This window comes from Bos indicus, chromosome 11 (assembly GCF_029378745.1).
Source record: "Bos indicus isolate NIAB-ARS_2022 breed Sahiwal x Tharparkar chromosome 11, NIAB-ARS_B.indTharparkar_mat_pri_1.0, whole genome shotgun sequence".
Taxonomy (NCBI): domain Eukaryota; kingdom Metazoa; phylum Chordata; class Mammalia; order Artiodactyla; family Bovidae; genus Bos; species Bos indicus.
The window spans coordinates 26,604,040-26,625,559 of NC_091770.1; the positions used below are offsets into that span (position 1 = coordinate 26,604,040).

Genomic DNA, 21,520 nt, shown 5'->3' on the forward strand with positions numbered 1-21,520 from the left:
TCATATAGATATGTGTGCATGTATTTCTTATAAATAAAGGAGATGTACTTTTTGAAGTATGGAATTTTGGATCATACAAGTTAAGAGATATATGCCTGTTATCTATCATCCATACCTCAAAACATTTATTCACCTATATATTCAGAATGGAGTTTTTCATAAAGAATGATGAGTGTTACATATATCTTCATATCCCATTTGATGACTGTGAAAGGAAACAGAAGTATAAAAGCAAAAAAGTTTGCTGGGAACCTTCCATGCTTTTAACATTTATATTGAGTGTATATTGTCTGCTGCTTAATAAACCTATGTTGTTTTTAAAGCAACTACTAGGAACAAGAATACAAGTCAGTTTATTTTTGAAAGCTCTTAATTTATATGTTCATATGAAATCTATTTTTGATAGCATAATGATAATTTAATTATGTGCAAATATATTTATTTTGTCCTTGCTATTTATTTTAAACATACCTATTTTTGGTATGTTTAAAATAACTAACTGCATAGCCAAAATCTGTCTCTTAAGGCAAGGCTCTTGACGATTATCTGGGAGCACTGTGTTCTCTAAAAATATTTCAGCCAGATATATGCCAAGATTTTACAAAATGAATTCCATTATCTTACAACTCTTTTTTAGAAACTTATGTTAAAATTAACCCCATTTTCTTAGTTTCTTTTGTAATTATGAACATAAAGGTGATCATTTGGCTCTAGTTTGTAAAGTTCATGAAGTATTTTAATAAAATGATGTATGTCCTTCAAGGAATTTATATTACTGTTTAACAGGATATTCTCTAATATTAAAGTGATTTTGCTTTTTGTAAGTAAAATTATTTTGTTGAATGAAAAAGCTTTGGATGAGTCAGATATTGTGATTACCTGGAGTTGTTTTCAGCAATTATTGAAATGTATGTAGTTTTAAAAAATTAAAACTATATTAGGCATCATAACTATGGAAAAAGAAAATGAGATATTTGGTTAAGCTTGAATGGTTTAGGCTCACTTAAACCCAAATATTAGTATTTCTTTTCGGTTCCTTATAATTAAAAGTTCTGCTGATCTATTTTTAAATGAGTTTGCATTTTATTTCCTCATATTCAGTAATTGCAAACTTTAATGTTAGTAAAATGTTACCTAAGGATGTTCACAGAAACTGTTTACATGTCTGAAAGGACTGAATAACTCACATATTCTGAGAGAAATTTTAGGGCTTAGAGAATAGTCTGACCGACTGATTGGGAAAGACTTCCAAGAGAGGAGGCATAGAGGCCCAAATTGGAGAAAGCAGCAGATACAATAAACCCTTGACTCTATGTAATAGTTGGTGAATGGAATTACTCATTAACTTGAATTTTTGTTTAACCCTTTGTCCATACGTGTACACTGTAAACATGTGATCACTTTTGTAAGCTTTAGAATATAAGAGAAACTAACTTTAAACACATACTAAAATAGTTGCTTCTAGAAGTATTCAAGAGGTCCAATGGAATCTTTAGTGTGAACGATTACCATTATGATCATTTATTGCTGTTTTAGAGTCCTGTTTATGGGGACTTTAAATTTCACTCACTTATTTTTGACTTCGCTGGGTCTTGGTTGCAGGTGGGGGCTTTCTCTAGTTATGGGAGTGGGGCTCCTCTCTAGCTGCTGCTATTGGGCTTTTCACTGCAGTAACTTCTCTCATTATAGAGCACAAGGTTTGGGCATGTGGGCTCAGCAGCTGTGGTGCTTAGCTGCTCCACGGCATGTGGAGTCTTCCTGGAGCAGGTGGATTCTTACCCACTTGACCACCAGGAAAGTCATATGGGGACTTTATAAGAATTTGATGGTGATTGAGCTTTATGTTTGCTTCAGTTCAGTTCAGTTCAGTCACTCAGTCGTGTCTGACTCCTTGTGACCCCATGAATTGCAGCACGCCAGGCCTCCCTGTCCATCACCAACTCCCGGAGTCTACCCAAACCCATGTCCATTGAGTCGGTGATGCCATCCAGCCATCTCATCCTCTGTTGTCCCATTATCCTCCTGCCCCTGATTCTTCCCAGCATTAGGGTCTTTTCCAATGAGTCAACTCTTCGCATGAGGTGGCCAAAGTATTGGAGCTTCAGCTTCAACATCAGTCCTTCCAATATGTTTGCTTAAGTTCCAGATAAATGAAAGTTTGAAAATATCTTGATCTGTAAATTTAAGTTAGGATTTTTAAAATTTATAAACACTTACCTGGGTTTCCTCAGTGGCTCAGCGGTAAAGAATCTGCCTGCAATGCAGGAGACACGGGTTCCATCCCTGGGTCAGGAAGATTCCCTGGAGAAGGGAATGACTACCCACTCCAGTGCTCTTCCTGGGAGAATTCCATGGATAGAGGAGCCTGGCAGGCTGCAGTCCATAGGGTTGCAGAGTCTGACACGACTGAAGAAACTAAGCACAAATATTTAGCTAAAATATTATATAAATATAGTTCCTTTCTGAGTAGTATAATTTAAAAGAACAGGGCCCCAAGGAACTTTTTCTCTGAGTGACTTTCTACAAATTCCTGGATCCTAAAAATGATCTCATTACTCCCCCTAGGAGAGCACTGTCCTTTCATGGACCTGAAACTCTGTAGAATCCATGTTGTGTACTATTAGTGAGCATGTTTCTTTCTCTAAAAAGGAGTGTTATAATTGGAATGGGCGATTAGTCCCTAAAAATTATGTTTAGTATAATAAACATGCCAAGTATTCCAGTATATGGGGAGAGTTGTTCTCTCCTGTCATGGATGGCACATTGTCTTCATGGACATCGGGTCCCATGACCCACAAGACAGGCCTTTTGAGCCCTGGGCATATAAAATCAGGCTCTGCTTAACAGTTAACAATGTAAAGGGCACCAAATGTACTGCAGAGAATTATGATGCCAGTGCTACAGCTTTGAGTACTCTCAAATCAAATCTGTGAGTATACAATAGTGTGCATGCTGTGGTCAAGACGTGCACTGTGTGAAAATACAGTGAAAACTCCTGCAGTTGACATTTTCCCATTCAGACTTGACTGATCTGCACCATCTACTCTCTCATCTAAAAGTATGAATCACCCACAGGCAGTATGGGGTGAAGTTTAACCTCCCTTCTTAACATTTAAAGTCAACCTCACTTTCAGTTTAAGTGTTTTTTCTTAGTTTCTCATGTCCTTTTGTAAAACCAATGATGAAATAAAGCTTAATTAATCATGAATTCAACCACAGTTATTGAGCTTTACTATTTTTAAGATGTAGGGATTCAGTAGTCCCTGTCCTGAAGTCCTTGCAGCCTAATGGACTGTACCAGTCTTAAAGTCTTCAACTAATTAATGTCATCTATGAAATAGGCAATTTCTATATGAAATATACAATTGCTCTTCTGTGTGTAGAAAGTCTATATAAAAATAATTATAAATACATGATGGCCCAGCCCAAAGTGGAATTCTAAATTCTTAAGTTCTAATCATATACCATTGTGCTTCTAAAATTTGCTCGTTAAGTTGGGTGTTGAGAATTCCGAGCCACAGAATATGTGAAAGTATTTATGTAACTGAAATTTTAAGGAAAACTAATGCTGTTGCAGTTCTCATAAAAATATAAAATGAAAATTATATGAGAAATCATTCATTGTTAAAACTGGTACTCAAGTAAATTTGGAATTAGCCCAAAGAAGAGTAATTCTGGAAAACCCTTTGCATTCTAAAATTCTAACAATTTTATGATTCTCCTTAATTTTTAAAAAATTTAATATAATTTTAAAGGTTATTTTCCATTTAGAGTTACTACAAAATATTGGCTATATTTCTCATGTTGTCCACAACTCATCCTTGAGCCTACCTTACACCCAGTAGTTTCTACCGCCCACCCCTGTATCGCCTCCCTATAACCACTAGTTTCTCTATGAGTCTGCTGCTTTCTTGAAATATTCACTAGTTTGTTGTATTTTTTCACTTCCACGTGTCATACAGTGTTTGTCTTTCTCTGACTGACTTAATTTACTTAGCATAAGCCCTCCAAAGCCATCCATGTTGCTGCAAATGCCAAAAGTTTATTCTTTTTATGGCTGAATATATTCTGTTTTATGTGTGTATGTATGAAACATTTTCTTTGTCCATTTATCTATTGATGGATACTTAGGTTGCTTCCATACCTTGGCAATTGTAAATAGTGCTGCAGTGAACACTGGGGTATACATGTATCTTTTTGAATTCAAGTTTTTTTAAAAATTCCCTTTAATTTTGAAGGGTGATGTGAATGGAATATCTGAATATTCTCCAAGAGTTGAGGATGCTGGCAGTTACCACAGAATATATCTTAGAGAAATATGTTTCCTTGCAAAATCTCTAAGAGACTGAAGCAGATTGCTAAGAATCAGGGGATTTCTCCTCAAGCTATGAGCCTTTAGTATGAAATACCTCATACTAATACCCAATGCCATTTTTGCAGAAATTAGTGCTGCTTATTACACAAAATCCTAGTAGTGAGAAACATTCCAAAGTGATCTGAGGTTACTGGGTGGGAGAGAGATGAGGTATAGTTAGCAAAATGGACAGATGATTGTAATGCAATCGTTTGTACAGACAAATGCAAAGAACCAATAGTAGTGAAGATGAAGAAAAAGAAGAAAGTTGGAAGATCTACACTATTGGATATCAAGGCTTATTATAAAGCTACAGTAATTAAGAAGTGTGGTGTTGGTGTAAAGATGAGATGAGACTCTGTTGCAATATTGTAGAGTTCAAAAACAGACCCATGCATTTATGGAAACTTGATTATATGGCAGAAAAATGGAGATGGACAGTATTTTCAATAAAGCATTCTGAATCAACAGGATAACTTTACAGAAGAAAATAAATCACCACTCTTTACTTACAGTATATACAAATATCAATTCTAAGTGGATTATAGATCTAAATGTGAAGCATGAAACAGTAATGTTCTAACAAAAATATGTAAGAATATCTCTATGTCTCTGAGGTAGATAAATATTTCTTGAGCAAAATTAAAAAATATAACCATATAGGAAAAAATTGATAAATTGGCTGATAATTAAGAACTTCTGTGCTTCTGTTCTGTTCAGAAAGGAAAAGGCAAAAGTTACAGAATCGAAGAAGCTATTTGCAATGCATATAACTGCTGTTTAAAGAGTTGCATCCAGAATATATGATAGATTCTTACCAGCCAATGGAAAAAGAAAGAATCTCATTTCACAAATGCAAAAGACCTGATCAGGGACTTAACAAACAGGATATCCAATGACTGATAAGCATAGAAAAAGATACTAAAGTAAAATAGTCCCAGAGAAATTCAGATTAAAACCATAATGAAATACTGATGTACCCCCAAGAGAATGACTGAAATTTTAAAAACTGACAAAACCAAGTGTTGGTAAAGATGTGGAGCAACTATATGGAAATGGTAAAACCATGTGGAGAACTATTCAATAGTATCTGCTAAAGCTGAACGTATATGTCCTGTAACCTGGCAATTTCACTCTTATGTATAGTAGACCCTACAGAAATGTATGTATATATGCACTGAAAGACATACACAAGAGCGTTCACAGTATTATTCATATAGCTAAAACTGGAAAAAATAGAAGTGCCTATCAACATTAGAATAAATAATTAGAATAACATTTCCAAATAAAGAAATTTTTCATAGAATGGAATACTAAAAACAAAGAAAATGGCTACTTTTACACACATCTGGATGAATCTTGTTAACATAATGTTGAACAAAAGATACCCAACTCAAAATAATACACACTGTAAACTCCATTTATATACAGTTTAAAGAATGGCAAAAATATAGTGTTAAAGATCAAGGTAATGGTTACATCTGGAGAAGAGAGAAATGGCACAAGGGAAGCTTCAAGGGTGCTGGTCCTATTCCTTCCCTAAAGTGGGTGGTGGTTATGTGGGTGTGTTCACTTTGAGATAAGTCTTTCAGTGATGATTTTGTTTCTTTGTTTTTCTGTTACATAGGTTGTACTTCAACAAACAAGTTTCACAAAAAAAACAGGTTGTTTTTTTTTTTAAGCTCTTCAAATAGAGAGCAGAGGAAAAACTGGCCAGAAGGTGGTAAGGGGCTCTGGAGACCCTTTTTCTGATTTGGGGGAGCTGGTTCAACAGAGGAGCTTAATTAAACTGTTCACTCAGCTGCAGGCTCATAACATGTGCTGATGTTGTTCATAGAGTGTCATGGTGCTGCAAGATTCTGTGGACTTTGGTTCTTTGCCTACCTGCAATTGTGTTTATGGACCTGAATGTTGTCAAGGCCAGGAACTTGAGTCATAGAACTTACAGCCATTGAGCTTTTCAGCACAGATGCCACTTCCTCCTGAAAGCCTTTCCGGAGCTGTGAGTTTGGGCCAGGTGCTCTTCTTCTATGCTCCACCACATGAATCTTTAGCATATATACCCCTGCCCCCTCCAGACACTGTAAGGTGCTGCTGCTGCTTTTTTAAAAAAAAATTTGGCTGAGCAGGTCTCAGTTGCAGCATTTGGGATCTCAGTTCCCTGATCAGGGATGGAACCTTGGGCACCCTGCGTTGGGAGTAGAGAGCCCAAACCGCTGGACCACCAGGGAAGTCCCACTTCTTAAGGATAACTTTGTCTTGTTTATGATTTAAATCTCAGTGCTAGCATCACTGACTCAATGGGCATGAATCTGAGCAAACTCTGGGAGATAGTTAAGGACAGGGATGCCTGCCGCCGCCAATGGGGTTGCAAAGAGTCGGACACGACTGAGCGACTGAACATCAACATGTAAGTCAGGTGTTCATAGCATGAAAAGTGCCTGTGTTCAGCCATTAAATTTATTTATTTATGGCCACACCACTTGGCTTCTGGAATTTTAGTTTCCAGACCAGGGCTCAAATTCAGGCCCCCTTCAGTGGAAGCTCGGAGTCCTAACCACTGGACCAGCAGGGAATTCCTCTGTATGTAGACATTTTATAGATAGATTTGATAATTTTGAAATATATAATTCTTAATAGCACTGAAAATTAGGATGAAGAATTTAAGACCCTTTTCCAGGTACTTTTGTTGTTGTAGTTAAGTTTTACAGTTAATTAAAGACTGAAAAGATATTTCTGGTTCTAGAACATAGCACTTTCCTCAGAGTAGTAGAGTGCTCTTCTGGAAAGTCTCTGATTACCCTATAATATGTGAAATAATTTCTTTTTCCTGATAACATAGAGTTCAGTGTTATTTTCAAATTGCTCTTGAATCATTTAAAACTAGAAAAGACTTTATAACAAAGTTATTATAGATAATAGTGTCTCAAAAGTTTTGAGTTTTTGGTATTTCCTTTATTATACAAAGTTGAAATATGAACTGTGGTTATAATTATAATCAAATACAGAAGCCAGGTTTGAATTTCGTATTTTTTACTATTGGAATGCTTTCTGTCAAATTAACTCTGTTTTTAAAAAGTGAAATTTTGACATGGGAGTCCTAAGAACAGAGGTTTATGTCACACTACAAATATAAACTGTTTAAAGATAATGCCAAAGCCAGATAACTAAAGACAAATGAAATCCTTCCTTTTGTCTTGGCTGTTGTGTGAGCATGATCAAAAGATATGTGAAATGGATAGAAGTCTTCAAATTTCATCATTTTGTGCTTTCAAATAGACAAAAGACCACGAAGCCTTTTAATTTAGAAATTCCCACAGTTCTTGGTATGGTGGCTCTCCAGTGGATTCCCCTGCTAGTGGATTTAGCTTTTCTAGAAGCTTTGACATCACATGTTCCTCAGTGAAATAATTCTGTTTTAGTTCAGTTCAGTCACTCAGTTGTATCCGACTCTTTGCGACTCCATGGACTGCAGCACGCCAGGCCTCCCTGTCCATCACCAACTCCCAGAGTTTACTCAAACTCATGTCCATTGAGTCAGTGATAACCATCCAATCATCTCGTCTTCTGTCATCCCCTTCTCCTCCTGCCTTTAGCCTTTCCCAGCATCAGGGTCTTTTCCAACAAGTCTACAGACAGATTCCAAATGCTCTTTGGTATTTTCTTTATATCATGCGACACTTGGGTTTTAGGTAGTTACTGCGTCATATTTAAGTAGCTTTGTAAATCTTTCTGTAGTGTGTAAGAAAGCTCTAAAATTGAGATTTTTCATATATAATTGTACAAAAAATATTTTAGATGTATGAAAGAATAGCATGGAATATATGTCTCCTATCAGCATAAACAGCATTAGAGCATCAAACAACTCGTTTTTCCCATATATATCAGTTGCCTACCTTTAGGGATATGAAATGTGTAAATTTACCAGTAGCATATGATTCAGTAATATTTGTATTATTTTAATAACTTATTTGTAAAGGGAAATTCAGTTGTGTTACTATGCAATGTGGACTCCTCTCCAGGACATTTTTTAAGTTCCAAGTATATTTATTACAATCGGAAAAGCCTTTGTTTTATGAGGTTCATTTAAAGTACTTACTATATTTCTATTTTTGTTAATTTTTCTAAATCTGAGATGATTTTGCTAGGCAATGTTCTTTTTTTGTAGTGCTGTTTAAGTTTGGAATTTTTTATTCTTCCTCTAGTGTAGTGTTTTCCAGATCTATAATTCATGAAGTACTTTTTATATTATGATGTCATGGCAGAACTCCAAAATGGATTCATGAGATACATGGTGAATTATCAGGCTTGGATTAACATTGACAGAAAAATAAACTTTATAGAAGAATTCTGTGAGAATTAGCAACTATGATTCTTATGCTTTGAAAACTTTATAACAGAATGGAAGAAATAATGATTCTACATGAGAAAAATTGGATTCTTATATAGAAAACAAGAAAAATTCAATTTAAAATGAAGATTAAAAGAGCTTTCAATGAGAAAGATTTTTTCATGAATTATCACATATCTACTTAGTATAAGGACAATGTATCATAATTAGACCTGCATATCAAGTGTGACATCCAGTTTATGTTATACTTTACTTTTAATGTGAAGAAATTAAGAATTTTTTTCACATATATGATGTATAAAAATGAAAAACATACAGATTATTTTGCAATTTCCAACAGCTCACTTTTTGTTTTTCTAACAGCTAAAAGCTCTGTTTTCATTTTGAAGTGTTTTGGATTTTGAGTATGTGAATATTATAACTCATGTTCTAAGAGCAGTATTTTACTAAATGAGCAGTATTTTAGTTTTATTTCTCTCCATTCCAGCCTAAAAATTCAGTAAGATCTAAATTCAGCTTTACTATCTCTTTGTAAAATGATTAAAATTAAATGAACAGGAGAAATAAAAGGAAGAGAAGAAAACAGTGAAGAGGTAACTTAAGAATGATAAGTAAATGCAGATTATGTTAGAGATTGTGACAGATCTTAGCTATTTCCATTTTTTTGAGGTTTCCAGCCAGGGTATGCCAAGGACTGGGGAGGATGGCAGGGGAAGTCCAGTCTGGGGCTATGAAGGGTGTTAGATAATTTTGAAAAATAATAAAATTGAAAGTTAATTTGCTTTTAATTATCCACACGTGACAGCTTTTTTTGAAAAATGCCAGGGTTAAAATTATTTCTCCCTACTCGGGTGAAACATGCCTACCATGCCCCACCCCTTAGTATGCCACTGGTTTCCAGTGTATTTGAGAAGTAAAGAAAATGCCAAAACAAAAATCATGAAATATTTTAAATATCTTAATTTAATAAATTAATTCTTCAGTATAGAAATCAATTTAATTGAGCTATTCATGGGGTGATTACATAATTTATAAAAAATATTAATTCTCAATGCACTCTAATGAATGGTTTGTCTTTCAGCCTGGTCAGTGTATCTCTTGTAACTCTACACATGACCTATTTTTGATGTTCTTTGTGACTGTGAAGCTTAGACGATACACTTTTCTTGCTGCTCTTCTTTCGCTTATTGCACCTCCTGTCTGATAACTAATTGTCTTAAAAATACCTTGAGGATAAACATTATTTAAAACTATCAACAAATTTATATAAAATCTTAGCATGAAATTCAGAAAACGTTTTCCTTCTTGCTTTTTAAAATAAGCTAAATAGCCAGACTTAGTTCTTAACGTTATTGATTCATCTCCTCCCCATAGCTTTATTTAAATATAATTGACGTATAATTGATTTAACTTAAATCCAGATTCCAGCTGACCAACTTTTTGAAATGTGATGCACTAGTTAGTATTTGAGTGCTGCAGATGGGAGATTGTTATCATCTAGATCTTAATACAATTTTATTGCCCATTGGATTTTGAAGGACAGAGGGAAAAAGGCGAGTATTATACATAAACCTTAGCGAGACTATATGAATATTAATGAAAAAAAGCATTTTAGTTTTCATTTGCCTACAGAATGCTGGCATGTGAGAGTAAAGAGAACATTCACTAATACTTTCTAACATTTATTTGAAATGTTAGCAGATGTAGGTTATATTTGCAACAGAAGCTTAGTATAGGTTAAAAGTTTATTTCCTCTTAAATTTGTTTTCACCTCCCATTAACTTTTCTTTTTAAGATTTATTTATTCATGGCTGTGCTAGGTCTTCGTTGCTGCACATGTCTTTCTCTAGTTGAGGCGAGCAGGGGCTACCCTCTAGTTGCGATACATGGGCTTCTCATTGTGATGGCTTTTCTTCTTGTGAGCACAGGCTAGGACACATGGGCTCAGTAGTTACAACTCCTGGGCTATAGAGCGCCAGCTCAATAATTGTGGTTTGTAGGCAATGGCACCCCACTCCAGTACTTTTGCCTAGAAAATCCCATGGACGGAGGAGCCTGGTAGGCTGCAGTCCATGGGGTCGCTAGGAGTCGGACACGACTGAGCGACTTCACTTTCACTTTTCACTTTCATGCATTGGAGAAGGAAATGGCAACCCACTCCAGTGTTCTTGCCTGGAGAATCCCAGGGACAGAGGAGCCTAGTGGGCTGCCATCTATGGGGTCGCACAGAGTCGGACACAACTAAAGTGATGCAGCAGCAGCAGGCTTAGTTGTCCCGGGGCATGTGGGATCTTCCTGGCTCAGGGGTTGAATTTGTGTCCCCTGCATTGGCAGGCAGATTGTTATCCACTGCACCACCAGGTAAGCCCCCAACTTATTCTTTTTTTTAATGTCAATACTTTTATCCAACATGGACAGTTACACTGTAAAGTTTCTGAAGTGTTCTAAGTTTTTCAACTCCTGTTATTTCTAGACAAGAATAAAGATGTAAAAAATATTTCAGAAGTTAAATAAATACAATTGATCATGGTAAGCAGTGTAATTAAGGTGTTTTGCACCTTGAAGTATCTTTGACCAACTTCAGATCAGATCAGATCAAATCAGTCACTCAGTTGTGTCCGACTCTTGGCAACCCCGTGAATCTCAGCACGCCAGGCCTCCCTGTCCATCACCAACTCCTGGAGTTCACTCAGACTCATGTCCATCAAGTCAGTGATGCCATCCAGCCATCTCATCCTCTGTTGTCCCCTTCTCCTCTTGCCCCCAGTCCCTCCCAGCCTCAGAGTCTTTTCCAATGAGTCAACTCTTCGCATGAGGTGGCCAAAGTACTGGAGTTTCAGCTTTAGCATCATTCCTTCCAAAGAAATCCCAGGGCTGATCTCCTTCAGAATGGACTGGTTGGATCTCCTTGCAGTCCAAGGGACTCTCAAGAGTCTGCTCCAACACCACAGTTCAAAAGCATCAATTCTTAGGCGCTCAGCCTTCTTCACATCCATACATGACAACAGGAAAAACCATAGCCTTGACTAGACGAACCTTTGTTGGCAAAGTAATGTCTCTGCTTTTGAATATGCTATCTAGGTTGGTCATAACTTTCCTTTGACCAACTTAACGAGGGCAAAAACCAGTGGTGGACTATTGTAGTGACATCTCTTGACACATCTTTGGACCCAACACCATTGATGGTGTTTGTCTATAGACTGGCTTTCTTTACAACTTGGTCCATTTCCAGTGCTGCTCAGAGATAATGATGCAGTTATTTTCCCAGGACTCAAAATGGGATACATGAAAATTTAGCTTTTTTCTTAAGGCACTCATACCTACTTTAAGGATTTATAGCAGGTTGTGCTTCTTTGATTGTACTTATTAGAGCTAAGTTATCTGATCTTTGGGGGCATACTGTATCTTATTTTTGGCTATATTAAATGATGGTCAACAGGGGAAAATTATCTTGGATCCTAAATAAGTTATAGAAAAAGACCTTAGAAAAATGGCAGCTATGCCAGGAATCTTAGGTCTAAGAAACACACGCTCTTGGACATACTGTATATTTAAAAGCCAAGTAATAAAACCTCTTTTTGCTTTTAAGTGTTAGTTCTGAACTTCTTCGGTTTTTCCAACCTGTTTGAAAACTTGTTCCTTCTCTGTCTTTTCCGTCTAAACAGTTCAAGAGTATGTTCTCTTCTTTTGTTTTGCAAAGCACTAATCAAACTATTGATGGTAAAAATAATTTCTTTGATAATAATGATTTTTGGTTTTTGTTCTTGTTGTTCTTGACGAAATTTTTCCCAGGGCAAGTTGATGAGGACATTTTGACCACTTGAGTTTTACCTGCTGCCATTGACTTTTCCTTTTTGAAGTGAGACTAAGCATTTGACAGCTCTTTTCTTTGGTAATTCATAGAAGAAAAAGCCTTCAGGAAAAAATATTTGTGTTTGATTTTAAGGGGTAACTAAATTTCTTTGTTGTTTGTTTTTTGGAATTGTGTTAAAGGAAATTGTGAAATTGTAATGACTAAGTGCACATGTTTGAAGGTTTTTACTTTGTTTATTTCCTTCATCAAAAAAACAAAGCAAAACCAAGCAAACCAGTAACTGTTAACCCTAATTTATTTTTACTCTTCAAGTGACATTACTTTTAACTGGCTACATTTGGATAATAAAAGCCATGGATTTCAAACCACTTAGTAATTTGGTTTCATTTTTAACACAAATAACACCTTTTCATCCATTTTTATATAAACTTCAAACAACGTATGTTTTAACTTACTGCCAAATAAGAAATGTGTTACATTAAAGTGCACGTTGTTTGCTTGCGCATTTGGAAATACCATTCATTTTATAGCAATTTTGAGTTATTTTTCTGTCACTTTGTATTCCTATTCAAAGAGACATACAGAAACCCTCACTCAAAACAACTCCCTTAGGGTTTACTCCTGGATGTCAGTAGACAGGAGCGGGAGGAACAGTATGCAACAAGCTTAGGTCATGAAAATGTCATCTCTTGGTGACTTGCATTTATTGTTATTCTTTGAATTGTGTCCTCTTGAAATTCTGTGCAGGGTATTTTAATATATTTTTGTGTGTGTGTTTAGGTAGGTAAGACATAGATACCACTTCACATTTTTCCTCCTTCCCTCTTCTGATATATAAAACTGAGACACTCATTTTCTAGGATTTGGTCCAAATTTTTAAAATGTATTGCCAAAGGATAACGTGTACAGAAGGTGAAATGTTAATAACGTAAAAGACTAGGACATAAAACTTGAAACTTCAACATTAAGATGCAGTGTAAAGTGTTAGATTGTTTTTAATCTAATGAAGTGAATCAGATGTTAGAGAAATTCAGAGCAAAATACGTTTTGTTGCATTCTTGCTGTAACTTCTTGGGACTAGAGATGGGGTTTCTTTTCTTTTCTTTTTTTTTTTTTGGTTGAGAATTCAAAGGAATAAAGGGATGAGCCAGCCATAGGCACTAATACCTCTTTTGCCTCTAATGAGCTGTGTGACCCTGGGCAAGCCATTTTATTTTCTGAGGCATGTGAACTCAGGTTCTCTCTAACTGTAAAGTCTAAAGTTCTAATGTGACAGCCAAGGCAGTACACAATTGCTGCAGATGGTGTGGTGATATCTGGGTGCTGGCAGGGATGAGGTGTTTGAATACTGCCTCAGATTTAGTCTCTTTCAATAGCATAAAAACATCTGGGGAAAGGGAGTTATTAAAAACAGCTGATAAGGACTTCCCTAGCGGTCCATTGTTTAAGACTGTGCCCTTCCAGTGCAAGGGGTGTGGGTTTGATCCCTGCTCAGGGAACTAGGATCCCACATGCCATGCAGCCCCCCAAAAAGTTGATAATATATTCCATCTTTTTTCTTTTATATCCCTTAATAATGGCATCAAATTAAATTTAGTAGGCATCCACAAAAGATGGGCTAATATTTTTCTCAAAGAAAAATGAGCATAGCTCTTAATAGTTATGTATGTGCATACGTACATACACATACACACCAAGAAAGAGAGGGAGAGAGAGAGATTGAGTAGTTTCTGTATTTTCTTACAGTTTGAAAAGTTTGTTAGAGTGACCTGATTTTTTTCTAGGATCCTGCAGCAGATTCTGTGGCAAGCTCTCTGGAAAGGGTGGGAAGAGTTTTGTTACCTGAATGGCGAGTTTGCCAGTTTACTCTCCGTACTTGTCTGTCTGCCGTATTTAACATGATTGAAGAGCACCACAGGATAAGATGTGGAGAAATAATAGAAAAATGGCTCTTTTGGACGTTCATTGTGGTTCTAAGCCAATAGTGCACGGGGTGGGAGGTTAGAAAGGATCACTTCTTTAAAGTCCTTTTTCTTTAGTGCTTCAAGTTGTATCCAGAGAATTTTTTTTTTTAAAGAATATGAATTAGAGTTACCTAAAACAGACTTACTCCTTGGAAGGAAAGTTATGACCAACCTAGATAGCATATTCAAAAGCAGAGACATTACTTTGCTAACAAAGGTCCATCTAGTCAAGGCTATGGTTTTTCCAGTGGTCATGTATGGATGTGAGAGTTGGACTGTGAAGAAAGCTGAGCACCAAAGAATTGACGCTTTTGAACTGTGGTGTTGGAGAAGACTCTTGAGAGTCCCTTGGACTGCAAGGAGATCCAACCAGTCCATTCTGAAGGAGATCAGCCCTGGGATTTCTTTGGAAGGAATGATGCTAAAGCTGAAACTCCAGTACTTTGGCCACCTCATGCGAAGAGTTGACTCATTGGAAAAGACTCTGATGCTGGGAGGGATTGGGGGCAGGAGGAGAAGGGGACGCCAGAGGATGAGATGGCTGGATGGCATCACTGACTTGATGGACATGAGTCTGAGGAACTCCGGGAGTTGGTGATGGACAGGGAGGCCTGGCGTGCTGCGATTCATGGGGTCGCAGAGAGTCGGACACGACTGAGCGACTGAACTGAACTGAACTGAAAACAAACTGATTAGGAAACAGAGGATCCTTTATGGCAAATAAGGGTTAGATAAACTTTATAATTAGTAAATTAGAAAAACTGAAAGCATCCCTAGGAAGCTTTCTTTGACGTCTCTCACCTTCCACTCCTGCTAGGTTAGGTGTTCCTCTGAGAAGCGTGTGTGAGCAGCACTCTGTGTCTCCCTCCCACTGCGTGAGACACACACTCATCATCACTGGGGGTGATGATGCTCCTTGAAGGCAGGGCATTGTCCTGTTTGACTCAGTGTTCTCACCCATGTCACATAGTGGTTGCTCAGGAACTATTTGTTGAATGATGTCAGGAGAAGCAAGATTGCTGGATGGCCCCTAATTATGTCCACATGCATGTAAAATCAAAGTGGGCAATATGTTTAGGTTCAAAATCCTCTCATGACTTTTCATTAAGAAACAAATGCTTCTGCAGCCTTCCATAAGAATTGATTATTATGATTGAGGACTATGAAGAGTACATATTTGTAAAATTTTTAAATGAAAAATCCTCATTACAGTTTGATAATGTGTAAAAAAAAAAAGCTGGTAAAAATATATCGTCAAGAGAGGAGGAGCCAAGATGGCGGAGGAGTAGGACGGGGAGAACACTTTCTCCCCCACAAATTCATCAAAAGAGCATTTAAACGTTGAGTAAATTCCACAAAACAACTTCTGAATGCCGGCAGAGGACATCAGGCACCCAGAAAAGCAATCCAACTCTTCGAAAGGAGGTAGGAAAAAATATAAAAGACAAAAAAAGATACAAAAGAGGGAGGGACGGAGTTCCGTCCCGGGAAGGGAGTCTTAAAAAGAGAGAAGTTTCCAAACACCAGGAAACCTTCTCACTGCCGAATCTGTGCCGAGCTTTGGAAGCACAGAGGGCAACATAACAGGAAGAAAAAATAAATAAACAATTAAAACTCGAAGATTGCGAGTCCTACGGTAACTCCCCCAGCGGAGAAGCAGCGCAGACGCCTGCACGCGCCATTAGCAAGCGGGGGCTGGGCAGGGAGGCGCAGCGCGGGCTGCATCGCTTAGAGTAAGAATCTGGCCTGAATACCCTGAGCACTATCTGAGCGAAATAATTTGGGCTAGCAAACCAGACTGTGGGATATCTACCACGCGAAAAGCCAGCCCTAACCTAAGACCGCCAGGCCCGTGCACGGAACAAAGAATTGAACAGAGATAGCCGGCTGCAGACCTTCCCCCTCCGGTGACAGGCAGCCAGAGCCGGAAGGGGGCAATCGCAGCCCCAGAGAGACATTATCTATAAAACTGTAAGCAGGCTTCTTTGCTAACTAAAACTTTTTGGACGGTTAACATCTGCCTGAGAAGGTGCGCCGGTTTTACACCCAGATAACCGAGTGGCGGGGAGGCGATAAGTCGCAGCATTGGCGCTCGCCAAACACCTCATCACTTGAGCTGCTCGGACCTGGGAAGAGCACAAAACTCAGGCCCAACTGAGTCTGCGCCTCTGAGGACTACCCGAGTGCCTGAACCTGAGCGGCTTGGACCTGGGAGGTACATGCAACCCAGCGCCAGCCTCGGATTGTTCCCAGCGGAACAACCTAGAGCCCGAGCAGTGTGGGCAGGGAGACTACACGCGCCGTGAGCGGGGGCAGACCCAGTGTGGCTGAGGCACTGCGAGCGCATGCCAGTGTTATTTGTTTGCAGCATCCCTCCCTCCCTCCCCACAGCGCGACTAAACAAAGAGAAGAAATACAGCTCCACCCATCAGAACACCGACACAAGCTTCCCTAACCAGGAAACCTTGACAAGCCACCTGTACAAACCCACACACAGCGAGGAAAAGCCACAATAAAGAGAACTCCACAAACTGCCAGAATACAGAAAGGATACCCCAAACTCAGCAATTCAAACAAGATGAAGAGACAGAGGAATAGCCAGCAGATAAAGGAACAGGATAAATGCCCACCAAACCAAACAAAAGAGGAAGAGATAGGGAATCTACCTGATAAAGAATTCCGAATAATGATAGTGAAATTGATCCAAAATCTTGAAATTAAAATGGAATCACAGATAAATAGCTTGGAGACAAGGATTGAGAAGATGCAAGAAAGGTTTAACAAGGACCTAGAAGAAATAAAAAAGAGTCAATATATAATGAATAATGCAATAAATGAAATTAAAAACACTCTGGAGGCAACAAATAGTAGAATAACAGAGGCAGAAGATAGGATAAGTGAATTAGAAGATAGAATGGTAGAAATAAATGAATCAGAGAGAATAAAAGAAAAACGAATTAAAAGAAATGAGGACAATCTCAGAGACCTCCAGGACAATATTAAACGCTACAACATTCAAATCATAGGGGTTCCAGAAGAAGAAGACAAAAAGAAAGACCATGAGAAAATACTTGAGGAGATAATAGTTGAAAACTTCCCTAAACTGGGGAAGGAAATAATCACCCAAGTCCAAGAAACCCAGAGAATCCCAAACAGGATAAACCCAAGGCAAAACACCCCAAGACACATATTAATCAAATTAACAAAGATCAAACACAAAGAACAAATATTAAAAGCAGCAAGGGAAAAACAACAAATAACACACAAGGGAATTCCCATAAGGATAACAGCTGATCTTTCAATAGAAACTCTTCAAGCCAGGAGGGAATGGCAAGACATACTTAAAATGATGAAAGAAAATAACCTACAGCCCAGATTATTGTACCCAGCAAGGATTTCATTCAAGTATGAAGGAGAAATCAAAAGCTTCTCAGACAAGCAAAAGCTGAGAGAATTCTGCACCACCAAACCAGCTCTCCAACAAATACTAAAGGATATTCTCTAGACAGGAAACACAAAAATGGTGTATAAATTCGAACCCCAAACAATAAAGTAAATGGCAACGGGATCATACTTATCAGTAATTACCTTAAACGTAAATGGCTTGAATGCCCCAACCAAAAGACAAAGACTGGCTGAATGGATACAAAAACAAGACCCTTATATATGTTGTCTACAGGAGACCCACCTCAAAACAGGGGACACATACAGACTGAAAGTGAAGGGCTGGAAAAAGATTTTCCATGCAAATAGGGACCAAAAGAAAGCAGGAGTAGCAATACTCATATCAGATAAAATAGACTTTAAAACAAAGGCTGTGAAAAGAGACAAAGAAGGTCACTACATAATGATCAAAGGATCAATCCAAGAAGAAGATATAACAATTATAAATATATATGCACCCAACACGGGAGCACCGCAGTATGTAAGACAAATGCTAACAAGTATGAAAGGAGAAATTAACAATAACACAATAATAGTGGGAGACTTTAATACCCCACTCACACCTATGGATAGATCAACTAAACAGAAAATTAACAAGGAAACACAAACTTTAAACGATACAATAGACCAGTTAGACCTAATTGATATCTATAGGACATTTCATCCCAAAACAATGAATTTCACCTTTTTCTCAAGCGCACATGGAACCTTCTCCAGGATAGATCACATCCTGGGCCATAAAGCTAGCCTTGGTAAATTCAAAAAAATAGAAATCATTCCAAGCATCTTTTCTGACCACAATGCAGTAAGATTAGATCTCAATTACAGGAGAAAAACTATTAAAAATTCCAACATATGGAGGATGAACAACACCCTGCTGAATAACCAACAAATCACAGAAGAAATCAAAAAAGAAATCAAAATTTGCATAGAAACGAATGAAAATGAAAATGAAAACACAACAACCCAAAACCTGTGGGACACAGTAAAAGCAGTCCTAAGGGGAAAGTTCATAGCAATACAGGCACACCTTAAGAAACAAGAAAAAAGTCAAATAAATAACCTAACTCTACACCTAAAGCAACTAGAAAAGGAAGAAATGAAGAACCCCAGGGTTAGTAGAAGGAAAGAAATCTTAAAAATTAGAGCAGAAATAAATGCAAAAGAAACAAAAGAGACCATAGCAAAAATCAACAAAGCCAAAAGCTGGTTCTTTGAAAGGATAAATAAAATTGATAAACCATTAGCCAGACTCATCAAGAAACAAAGGGAGAAAAATCAAATCAATAAAATTAGAAACGAAAATGGAGAGATCACAACAGACAACACAGAAATACAAAGGATCATAAAAGACTATTATCAACAATTATATGCCAATAAAATGGACAATGAGGAAGAAATGGACAAATTCTTAGAAAAGTACAACTTTCCAAAACTCGACCAGGAAGAAATAGAAAACCTTAACAGACCCATCACAAACACGGAAATTGAAACTGTAATCAAAAATCTTCCAGCAAACAAAAGCCCAGGTCCAGACGGCTTCACAGCTGAATTCTACCAAAAATTTAGAGAAGAGCTAACACCTATCCTGCTCAAACTCTTCCAGAAAATTGCAGAGGAAGGTAAACTTCCAAACTCATTCTATGAGGCCACCATCACCCTAATACCAAAACCTGACAAAGATCCCACAAAAAAAGAAAACTACAGGCCAATATCACTGATGAATATAGATGCAAAAATCCTAAACAAAATTCTAGCAATCAGAATCCAACAACACATTAAAAAGATCATACACCACGACCAAGTGGGCTTTATCCCAGGGATGCAAGGATTCTTCAATATCCGCAAATCAATCAATGTAATACACCACATTAACAAATTGAAAAACAAAAACCATATGATTATCTCAATAGATGCAGAGAAAGCCTTTGACAAAATTCAACACCCATTTATGATAAAAACTCTCCAGAAAGCAGGAATAGAAGGAACATACCTCAACATAATAAAAGCTATATATGACAAACCCACAGCAAACATTATTCTCAATGGTGAAAAATTGAAAGCATTTCCTCTAAAGTCAGGAACAAGACAAGGGTGCCCACTTTCACCATTACTATTCAACATAGTTTTGGAAGTTTTGGCCACAGCAATCAGAGCAGAAAAAGAAATAAAAGGAATCCAAATTGGAAAAGAAGAAGTAAAACTCTCACTATTTGCAGATGACATGATCCTCTACATAGAAAACCCTAAAGACTCCACCAGAAAATTACTAGAACTAATCAATGATTATAGTAAAGTTGCAGGATATAAAATCAACACACAGAAATCCCTTGCATTCCTATACACTAATAATGAGAAAACAGAAAGAGAAATTAAGGAAACATTTCCATTCACCATTGCAACGAAAAGAATAAAATACTTAGGAATATATCTACCTAAAGAAACTAAAGACCTATATATAGAAAACTATAAAACACTGGTGAAAGAAATCAAAGAGGACACTAATAGATGGAGAAATATACCATGTTCATGGATTGGAAGAATCAATATAGTGAAAATGAGTATACTACCCAAAGCAATTTATAGATTCAATGCAATCCCTATCAAGCTACCAACAGTATTCTTCACAGAGCTAGAACAAATAATTTCACAATTTGTATGGAAATACAAAAAACCTCGAATAGCCAAAGCGATCTTGAGAAAGAAAAATGGAACTGGAGGAATCAACCTACCTGACTTCAGGCTCTATTACAAAGCCACAGTTATCAAGACAGTATGGTACTGGCACAAAGACAGAAATATAGATCAATGGAACAAAATAGAAAGCCCAGAGATAAATCCACGCACATATGGACACCTTATCTTTGACAAAGGAGGCAAGAATATACAATGGATTAAAGACAATCTCTTTAACAAGTGGTGCTGGGAAATCTGGTCAACCACTTGTAAAAGAATGAAACTAGAACACTTTCTAACACCATATACAAAAATAAACTCAAAATGGATTAAAGATCTCAACGTAAGACCAGAAACTATAAAACTCCTAGAGGAGAACATAGGCAAAACACTCTCTGACATACATCACAGCAGGATCCTCTATGACCCACCTCCCAGAATATTGGAAATAAAAGCAAAAATAAACAAATGGGACCTAATTAAACTTAAAAGCTTCTGCACATCAAAGGAAACTATTAGCAAGGTGAAAAGACAGCCTTCAAAATGGGAGAAAATAATAGCAAATGAAGCAACCAACAAACAACTAATCTCAAAAATATACAAGCAACTCCTACAGCTCAACTCCAGAAAAATAAATGACCCAATCAAAAAATGGGCCAAAGATCTAAATAGACATTTCTCCAAAGAAGACATACAGATGGCTAACAAACACATGAAAAGATGCTCAACATCACTCATTATCAGAGAAATGCAAATCAAAACCACTATGAGATACCATTTCACACCAGTCAGAATGGCTGCGATCCAAAAGTCTACAAATAATAAATGCTGGAGAGGGTGCGGAGAAAAGGGAACCCTCTTATACTGTTGGTGGGAATGCAAACTAGTACAGCCACTATGGAGAACAGTGTGGAGAT

At 37.3% G+C, this 21,520-nt stretch overlaps 1 protein-coding gene across 3 annotated transcripts in view; it reads left to right on the top strand.

Annotated features, from left to right (window-relative positions):
- The window catches only part of CAMKMT (calmodulin-lysine N-methyltransferase), a 425,501-nt gene that overhangs the window by 124,607 nt on the left and 279,374 nt on the right, over window positions 1-21,520 (top strand). Inside the window, exon 4 of one of the 3 annotated variants that reach the window (XM_070798587.1) lies at window positions 1-18,044. This exon is cut by the window's left edge and continues 20,045 nt beyond it. The exons of the other annotated variants lie outside the window; for them this stretch is intronic. Within the exon in view, the coding sequence (XP_070654688.1) occupies window positions 17,062-17,988 (927 nt within the window). The 5' untranslated portion in view covers window positions 1-17,061 and the 3' untranslated portion in view covers window positions 17,989-18,044. Of the gene's footprint in view, window positions 18,045-21,520 lie in introns of those variants that run through there. 3 annotated transcript variants of the gene reach the window in all.